The sequence below is a fragment of the Psammomys obesus genome, unplaced genomic scaffold (genome assembly GCF_907164565.1).
Source record: "Psammomys obesus unplaced genomic scaffold, mPsaObe1.curated_primary_1811, whole genome shotgun sequence".
NCBI lineage: Eukaryota > Metazoa > Chordata > Mammalia > Rodentia > Muridae > Psammomys > Psammomys obesus.
In genome coordinates, this window is record NW_026585580.1 from 17,372,311 (window position 1) to 17,382,271 (window position 9,961).

A 9,961-nucleotide genomic window follows, 5' to 3' on the forward strand; every position below is an offset into this window, starting at 1 on the left:
ATAGATAGATAGATAGATAGATAGATAGATAGATAGATAGATAGATAATAAATAAATTTCCCAAACCAAAGAATCTGGGCTGAGAAGTAGAGAGACAGGGAGAGAAAGGGAGCCTGTATGGGGAGTGCTCTACACTAATCATTTCTGGCTTAGTTACATGCAAACATGCCAGCTACCCAAGAACTCTGTTATTTCTTCCAAACTTCCCAGAATTAAGTAGACTGACTTGCTGGGCACAAAGGACATGAGGCTTGTTGTGATATATGTTGTTGAATATTAACATTTATTATTGATTTATCTTTTAGTTAAACAGTGGTTATTTTTAAGCCAGCTGTAAACCCAAATCACCACACAGAGACTAGGGTTTATTTTATTAACCTAGAGTGCAATGCTGGGCAATAGTTATTCCATCCTATACCTTCAAGCCCACAGAGCTTCCTCCCATTCAGATTTCCTACATTATACTGGCTTTTAGTCACATCTTAGGTCCGGTTCATCTCTCCTCCTGGTTCCAAGTCCTCTCCTGCTGATCTCCCTTCCCAATGCCTCCCACTCGCTTCTTTCTCCTCCCCTCTAGACCAGGATGTCCTACCCTATTCTCTCCATTGCCCAGCATTGGCTGGTTGTTTTATTGACAATACAGAGAACAAATGGTGGCATGTTTACACAAACTTGAGGCAGGTGATGCTTCGAATAAGCATCACAATGCAATGTCCAGATTGAAACCAGACAGTGAGGTAGAGAAATCAGAATGTGAATGAGCAAGGGTAAATTGTATACATTCCAGAAGAACATTATACCAACAGATACAAATGAGGACGGAGATTCCACAGTGCTGACATTTTCAGGCAGGTGACCCTGTGACTTCTGTGTCTTCTCATAACAGTAGGTTGTGAAGCACCAGTTGTAACAAGGATGCCACAATGTCTCAAGTGAGGGCTGCTTAAGCCCCTCAGCTTTCTGCTTAGCAGGAGCCCTCAGCTTTATCTCCATCCTGGTTCTGAAAGTGTCTTATCTCAGGTATGCCGTCTCTTCAGACAAAGGCCAGCACAGGACAAGATGCTGTGATTTCATGTAGCTTTCTTTCTGACCTTATGTTTTATGCTGAAGGGGTGAAAAGTCACCTTTGTCCTGTTGCTTCTCCCTCTTCTTAATCGATCTGCTGTAGAAAATTGCATTCTCCGCTCTCAAATCCACGTGGTCGAGGGAGAGCCTTTTTATCTGAAGCCCTGTGACACCTCTGCCTCTGTGCACAAGAATGAAGCAGCCAGCATCCGGTGGTTCAAAGACAGTGGCCCTCGTGGATATGAGGAGCTGACCGCTGAAAACTCGTCCAGGATTACTCTTCACAGTAATGTTTTGGAATTCTGGCCAGTTGAGCTGGATGATGAGGGAACATACTCTTCCCGAGTGGGGTGAGTGACTCTGTGTTTAACGTATTTCCTGGGAGGCTTGGGCTTGGCTCAACAACTCAAATATACATTTGTAAGCTCAAATAGTTCACGCTTCTTCCCCCTGCTCACTCCCCAACAGGAAACAAATATTTCATTGCAGAAAAATTAAGCCAATCACTCTATTTATTATTTCAGTGATTTTAATAAATGATTAGTGAGAATTGCTTTTAGGGGCCCTTGTTAAGGACAAGTGGAGATGAAATTCAGGTGGGTTTCAAGGTTTAGTAGCGAGGGTTTCAGAATGTGAGGGCACTTGAGGAAGGAACAGTAGGGGCAGCCGCCCAGTTGGCCTGTTCAGGCTTCAGAGAAAGGGGAAGATTGATGGGAACACACCCTAGCCTAGTTTTCAGAGTTTCTTGGGGAACAAGAGGCAGGGTTCCTGGGGGAAAGCTATAGTTGCTACCCAGGCACAAACTAATAGCCACAGTGAGAGAGGGAGCACGCGTGTACATATGTATGCACACAGGGGCACTCGCACACACGCGTGGGTAAACATTCCCTGTAAGAAGTCTCTCAGTTCTAACTCCCTGGGTGGCGGCACTGTGCTGGGAGGTGTGGCAGATTTCGTTTAGAAATGTCTCTTCACTCTAGAGTGAGCCCTGATCATTATCAGTATGCCTTGGAGAGAGAAGTGAGATTTCACAGCAAAGCCACTTTTTCGCTCCTGTGGTTTTTCACAAAATGAGGTCATAGTTGTTCATTAGACACAGAAACTTCTGAGTGTCAGGAGTAATTTGCAGAGCTGTTTTTTTTTTTTTGTTTTTTTTTTTAACAGAGCAGTTTATGTGACATTTTTAAGACAGATAATAATAAATAGGTTACAACTGGATCTTTCTAGAGAAAGTTAAAGATGAACGGATAAGAGAAACAACCCTAGTCCTCACTGTCTTGGTTGCATAGACGTGGCTTGAAGACCTGGGCGTTCTGGACGCGGTAGAAAGAAGCGGCCGTGGTCACCCTGGGGAGAAGACAGAGACAGAGGGTGTTTGCTGTCCCTTCTCCTGACTTGGAGGACGATAGCACAGCTGAAAGAAGGACCATCACTATGAGGGAATAAGAGAGCAGCATGGAGACACGGGGGGGGGGAGCAGGAACATCTCAGGGTTCAAAGAGAGTTCAGAGAGAGCCCCTCAAGCATGCTAGAAGGTTGTGTGTCATAAGAGTCATACCCACGGCCTGATGATAGTGAAGATGCTTTGGCCATGGCTTCAAGTTAGGTGAACTTCCTCCCGTTTGGAAGCAGGCGTGTCCTTGTTGTGTACTTGAGCCTCTTTTGGATATATGCCTAGGAGTGGTATAGCTGGATCTTGAGGAAGCACTATTCCTAGTTGTCTGAGAAAGCGCCAGATTGATTTCCAGAGTGGTTGTACAAGTTTACATTCCCACCAGCAGTGGAGGAGGGTTCCCCTTTCTCCATAACCTTTCCAGCATGTGTTGTCACTTGAGATTTTCATCTTAGCCATTCTGATGGGTATAAGGTGAAATCTCAGGGTCGTTTTGATTTGCATTTCCCTAATGGCTAATGAGGTTGAACTTTCTTTAAGTGTTTCTCTGCCATTCAGTATTCCTCTATTGAGAATTATCTGTTTAGTTCTGTTCCCCATTTTTTAATTGGATTACTTGGTTTGCTGCTTTTCAGCTTCTTTAGTTCTTTATATATACTGGATATTAGCCCTCTGTCAGATAAAGGGTTAGTGAAGATTCTTTCCCAATCTGTAGGCATTTGTTTTGTTTTGATGACGGTGTCCTTTGCTTCACAGAAGCTTTTCAGTTTCATGAGGTCCCATTTATTGATTGTTGATCTTAGAGCCTGTGCTGTTGGTATTCTGTTCAGGAAGTTGTCTCCTGTGCCAATGAGTTCTAGGGTATTCTCCACTTTTTCTTCTAACCGATTTAATGTGTCTGGTTTTATGTTGAGATCTTTGATCCACTTGGACTTTAGTTTTGTGAAGGGTGATATGTATGGATCTATTTGCATTTTTCTACATGTAGACATCCAGTTAGACCAGCACCATTTGTTGAAGATGCTATCTTTTCTCCATTGTATGGTTTTGGTATCTTTGTCAAAGATCAGGTGTCCATAAGTGTGTGGGTTTATTTCTGGGTCTTCTGTTCAGTTCCATTGATCCACCATTCTGTCTCTATGCCAGTACCATGCAGTTTTTATAACTGTTGCTCTATAGTACAGCTTAAGATCAGGGATGGAGATACCTCCAGAAGATCTTTTATTGTAGAGGATTGTTTTAGCAATTCTGGGTTTCTTGTTATACCATATGAAGTTGAGAATTTTTCTTTCCAGGTCTGTAAATTTGATGGGAATTGCATTGGATCTGTAGATTGCTTTTGGTAAGATGGCCATTTTCACTATGTTAATCTTGCCAAGCCATGAGCATGGGAGATTTTTCCATCTTCTAATATCTTCTAATTCTTTCTTCAGAGACTTGAAATTTTTTTTTCATACAAGTCTTTGACTTGCTTGGTTGGGTTAAACCAAGGTACTTTATGTCATTTGTGGCTATTATGAAGGGTGTTATTTCCCTAATTTCTTTCTCCGCCCTTTTGTCTTTCGTATACAGGAGGGCTACTGATTTTTTTTTTTTTTCAGTTAATTTTGTATCCGGCCACTTTGCTGAAGGTGTTTATCAGCAATAGGAGTTCCCTGGTAGAATTTTGGAGGTCACTCACATATACTATCATATCATCTGAAAATAATGATACTTTGACTTCTTCTTTTCCAATTTGTATCCCCTTGATATCCTTCAACTGTCTTATTGCCCTAGAAAGGACTTCCAGAACTATGTTGAAGAGATATGGAGAGAGTGGGTAACCTTGTCTTGTCCCTGATTTCAGTGGAATTGCTTTAAGTTTCTCTCCGTTCAGTTTGATGTTGGCTATAGGCTTGCTGTATATCGCCTTTACTATGTTTAGATATGTGCCTTGTATCCCTGATCTCTCCAATACTTTAAACATGAATGGATGTTGGATTTTGTCAAATGCTTTTTTAGCATCTAGAGAGATTATCATGTTGTTTTTTTTTTTTTCTTTCACTTTGTTAATATGGTGGATCACATTGATGGATTTCCGTAACCACCCCTGCATACCTGGGATGAAGCCTACTTGGTCATAGTGGATAATATCTTTGATGTGTTCTTGGATTCAGTTTGCAAGGATTTTGTTGAGTATTTTTGCATCAATGTTCATAAGGGAGATTGGCCTGAAATTCTCTTTCTTTGTTGGGTCTTTGTGAGGTTTAGGAACCAAGGTGACTGTGGCTTCATAGAATGAGTTTGGTAATGTTCCTTCTGTTTCTATTTTGTGGAATAGTTTGAAGAGAAGTGGAGTTAGCTGTTCTTTGATGGTCTGGTAGAATTCTGCGCTGAAACCATCTGGTCCTGGGCTTTTTTTGGATGGGAGACTTTCGATGACTGTTTCTATTTTCTTGGGGGACATAGGACTATTTAATTGATTTACCTGGTCCTGATTCAGCTTTGGTAAGTAGAATCGATCAAGAAAATTGTCCATTTCATTTAGATTTTCAAATTTTGTGGCATATAGACTTTTGAAGTAAGTCCTAATGATTGTTTGGATTTCCTCAGTGTCTGTAGTTATGTCCCTCTTTTCATTTCTGATTTTGTTGATTTGGATGGTGTCTCTCTGCCTTTTAGTTAGCTTGGCTAAGGGTTTGTCGATCTTGTTGATTTTCTCAAAGAACCAGCTCTTGGTTTCATTGATTCTTTGAATTATTTTATTTGTTTTTAATTGATTGATTTCAGCCCTGAGTTTGATTATTTCCAGCCGTCTACTCCTTTTTGGTGTGTCTACTTCTTCTTTTTCTAGGGTTTTTAAGTGGGCCATTAAGTTGCTTGAATGAGCTGTCTCAAATTTCTTCTTGAAGGCACTTAGTGCTATGAACTTTCCTCTTAGCACTGCTTTCATTGTGTCCCACAAGTTTGGGTATGTTGTGTCTTCATTTTCATTGAGTTCTAGGAAGACTTTAATTTCTTTCTTTATTTTTTCCCTGACCCAGCTGTTATTTACTATCAAGTTGTTCAATTTCCATGTGTGTGTAGGCTTTTTGCTATTTCTGTTGTTGTTGAGGTCCAGCTTTATTCCATGGTGATCAGACAGGATACAAGGGATTATTTCAATCTTCTTCTATCTGTTGAGGCTTGCTTTGTGACCAACTATATGGTCTATTTTGGAGAAGGTTCCATGAGGTGCTGAGAAGAAGGTAAATTCTTTTTTGTTTGGGTGTAAGGTTCTGTAAATGTCTGTTAGGTCTATTTGATTCATGACCTCTGTCAGAGACATTGTTTCTTCATTTAATTTCTGTTTTGTTGACATGTCCTCTGTTGAGATTGAGGTGTTGAAGTCTCCCATTATTAATGTGTGGGGACCTATGTGTGGTTTAAGTTTTATCAATGTTTCTTTTACAAATGTGGGTGCCCTTGTATTTGGGGCATAGATGTTCAGGATTGTGATGTCTTCCTGGTGGAATTTTCCCTTGATGAGTATGAAGTGTCCTTTCCCATCTCTTTTTATTAATTTTGGTTGAAAGTCTATTTTATCAGCTATTAGAATGGCTACTTCTATTACCAGGCCACAGAAAAAGACAATGCAGCCACTCCTGATGAGACCTAATTGACTAGGATCAGAAGGAAAGAAAAGAAGTCCTTCTCTATCAGTGGACTTGGGGAGGGGCATGCATGCAGAGGGTGGAGGAAGGGAGGAATTGGGATGGGAGGAGAGAGGGAACCACAGGGGGATGCAAAGTGAATAAACTGTAATTAATAAAGAAAAAAAAGAATGGCTACTCCTGCTTGCTTCTTGGGTCCATTTGCTTGGAAAGCCGTCTTCCAACTCTTTACCCTCAAGTGATGTCTATCTTTGTGACTTAGGTGTGTTTCTTGTATGCAACAGATTGCTGGGTTTTGTTTACGCATCCATTCTGTTAGTCTGTGTCTTTTTATTGAAGAATTGAGTCCATTGATGTTGAGAGAGCTTAATGACCAGTGGCTGTTAGATCCTTTGATTTTGATGTTGGCTGTGGTCATAAGGTTGTGTGCTTGGTTGCTTTTTGTTTTACTGTAGTGAGGTTAATTATTTCCTGTGTTTTCTTGAAAGTAGCTAGTTTTCTTGGTTGTATTTCCCTTCTAGTGTCTTCTGTAACACTGGATTTTTGTGTAGGTATTGTTGAAATTTGTTTTTGTCATTGAATATCTTGTTTCCCCCCTCTATGAGGACTGAGATTTTTGCTGGGTATAGTAGTCTGGGCTGACATCTGTGTTCTCTTAGGGTCTGCATGATATCTGTCCAGGCCCTTCTGGCTTTCATAGTCTCTGTTGAAAAGTCAGGTGTGATTCTAATGTGTTTGCCATTATATGTTACTTGGCCTTTTTCCCTTGCAGCTTTTAGTATTTTTTTCTTTGTTCTGTGTACTTACTGTTTTGATTATTATGTGGTGGGAGGATTTTCTTTTCTGGTCTAATTTATTGGGTGTTCTGTAGGACTCTTGTATTCTTATTGGCTTTTCCTTTAAGTTGGGGAAATTTTCTTCCATGATTTTGTTGAAAATATTTTCTGGGCCTTGGAGCAGGGAATCTTCTTTTTCCTCTATTCCTATTATTCTTAGGTTTTGTCTTTTTATGTTGTTTTGAATTTCTTGGATGGTCTGTGTCAGGAATTTTTTAGATTTAACATTTTCTTTGACAGATACATCTATTTCTTCCATTGTATCATCCACACCTGAGATTATTTCTCCCATCTCTTGTAGTCTATTGGTTATGCTAACCTCTGTAGTTCCTGTTTTCTTCCCTAAATTCTTTCTCGCCACAATTTCCTCCATTTGTGTTTTCTTTAATTTTTCCAATTCTATCTTCAGATCTTGAGCCATTTTGTTGATTTCCTTCACCTGTCTGACTGTATTTTCTTGTTTTTCCATCAATTCCTTCAGCTGTTTGTTTGAACAATCCTCTGTTTCTTTTATTTCTTTCAGTGATTTAAGCATTTCCTCTAAAGGCCACAAACTGTTTGGCTGCAACTTCCTGTATTTCTTTATGGATGGCCATAATCTGTTTGTTTTTATCTTCCTCTATTTCTTTAAAGATGTCTGTAATCTGTTTGAGTTTATCTTCCTCTAGGTCTTTATGCATTTTATTTGTTTCCTCTGTTATCCTCTTCATGAGCATAGATGTTAGGTCATCTTCTTGAATTTCAATTATGCTGGGGTGTCCAGGGCTGCTTGCTCCTGGATAACTGGGTTCTGGAGATGCCATATTGCTCTGGCTTTTGTTGGTTGAGCTTTTATGCTGGCCTCTACCCATTGGGCTATCTTAGGTGTTTGGGGTTAGTTTCTGGTGGTTCCTGGAATCCTGTGGTGGAGAGAATCCCCTTGGCAGGAAGATGGTTTTTCCTGAAGGAAGCCTTCTCAGATTTTTGGGTATAGTCACTGGATGGCCGGTGTTTTTCAGGAGTTGCCGCTGCTCACCTCAGGCATAGAGACCTGAGTGGCAACTGTGGTCCTTGTTAGTCCAGAGGGCTCTCCTCTCACCCAGAGAAGTCATGAAGACAGCTGCCCTGCTTCTGGGTTTCTTGCTGTGAATTTAGTGATCTGCTGCTGTAACCTGTGTGTCCCATGGTTTGGTCAGTTTTGTTAGGGATAACTGGTTGCCCCTTGGAGCAGTATCTGGGGATTGATCTCGGGGAGTCTTGGCTTTTGTAGGTCTGAGGTTGGGTCTCTGTGCCCCAATACTGAAGAGGTAATCTGTGGTGGGTGGGTACCGCTCTCCTGATAACAGCAGACTATCTGGTGCCCAGCAGGTCCCTGGGTTGGGCTGGTCTGCGGGGCCTTTTCCAGTGATATACTGGGTGGCCTAAGTCCATCCCCTTTGCTTCATTCCCTGTGAGGATTTCTCACGACAGTGACTCCCAGTCTCTGGTGCCCTGGGGCACACAGCTCTGTCTGTGCCAGAGAGCTGGGCGCACAGCTCTGTCTGTGCTTGTGGCTTGATCTCAGTTCAATGATGGTGGCTCTGACCCGCTGGTCTGCGAGACATTTTCCAGGGAAAGACTGGGTGACCCAATTCAGTACCGTTTCCTTCCTTCCCTGTGGGGTTTTCTCCTGACAGGAACTCCCAGTCTCTTGTGTTTTTTTGTGCCCACTGATCAGCCTGGGAAGGTGATCAGGACAGGCAAGCGTGTGGCTCTGGTCCAGCGACCTAGTGCCTGTGAGACCCTGGATCTCTTCTGGGTTCTGGCTGGGTGACATGAGCATGGACCCGACTGATTCCCACACCGTGGGGGTTTCCTCTCATCTGGGAAACACAATCACTGTTGTTTTAGGGCCCAGAGTTCAGTCTCTTGGTCGCTGGCTGTCCAGAAAATGTTGTCCTGCTCCTCAGACCCAGTGTTCTCCTGGCGCCGCCATCTTGTCTCCCAAGTAAAAACATTTTTAATTGCGTGTTTGCTCACACCACGCATGTGACGTGTTTGTCCATATCCTAAAAGCAGCAGACATGTTAAATTGTCCTGTGTCAGGGAAAAAAAATGTGTGTACACCTGGGCTTTCCCAGGTCTTTTTACATCTACAATGAGATGGTCACAAGAGAGTGAAGCGGTCGTCACTTGTGTGAAGATCTCTTGAAACTAAGGCCATCCTCCTACCCTGGTCTGCGAATCTGAACTTACCCAGCACCAAAGACAGCATTGAAACATTTGTTGCTCTGCTCTCCATGCCGTATGGCTGGCTGTGTGTACCATATCTGGTATGTAGGTGTGTATGTGTGAGTGAGTGTGTATGTGCTATGTGTGGGCGTGTGTGAGCGCATACACACTTAGACTGCTCTGGAGTGTGATCTTTCACCCCATGACAGTTGTAAACCTGCTCTGACCTAAGGGGTACCAGAGAAAAGTTTACACATCATTGAATAACTCTTTTCATATAGAAATCAGGGAAATTGGGAAGATGGAAGTAATTGCAAAATCCCTTTAGTAATCATAAAATCCCTCTATATCATTTTTTTTTTTTTTTTAGAAATGATAATCAGACTTGGACCTTAAATGTCACCAAGAGAAACGCACACAGCTGCTTTTCTGAAAAGCTGGTGAGGAGTAGAGAAGTGGAAATCGGGAAATCTTTGTATATACCTTGTGAAAACCCCAACTACAGTGAGCAGATCAACCGCACGTCACTGTATAAGGTAACATACTGCAAATGTTTCCACCTAAGGGTCCGTAGGAGAGAGAGCACTCCACAGGAAGGCTATGGAGACTGTGGGACCTCATCAAACACGACCGTGGTCCCTCCCCAGGCTTACGTGCCTGTGTGAGGAAGGGGTTCCGATGGTTGCCGTGAAGGACGAGGTGTGTGCAGCCTGGAGACGCCCTGCATGGCAGAGGTCTTCCTCCTTGGTCTCTCCTCTCCTCCCCTCCCCTCCCCTCCCCTCCCCTCCCCTCCCCTCCCCTCTCCTCTCCTCTCCTCTCCTCTCCTCTCCTCTCCTCTCCTCTCC

The 9,961-nt window shown here is 42.5% G+C and overlaps 1 protein-coding gene across 1 annotated transcript in view; it reads left to right on the top strand.

Annotated features, from left to right (window-relative positions):
* The window catches only part of Il18r1 (interleukin 18 receptor 1), a 30,908-nt gene that overhangs the window by 2,722 nt on the left and 18,225 nt on the right, over positions 1 to 9,961 (top strand). The window contains exons 3-4 of the mRNA XM_055608278.1: positions 1,169 to 1,415; positions 9,487 to 9,652. Coding sequence (XP_055464253.1) covers positions 1,169 to 1,415; positions 9,487 to 9,652 — 413 coding nt within the window. The remainder of the gene's footprint in view (positions 1 to 1,168; positions 1,416 to 9,486; positions 9,653 to 9,961) is intronic.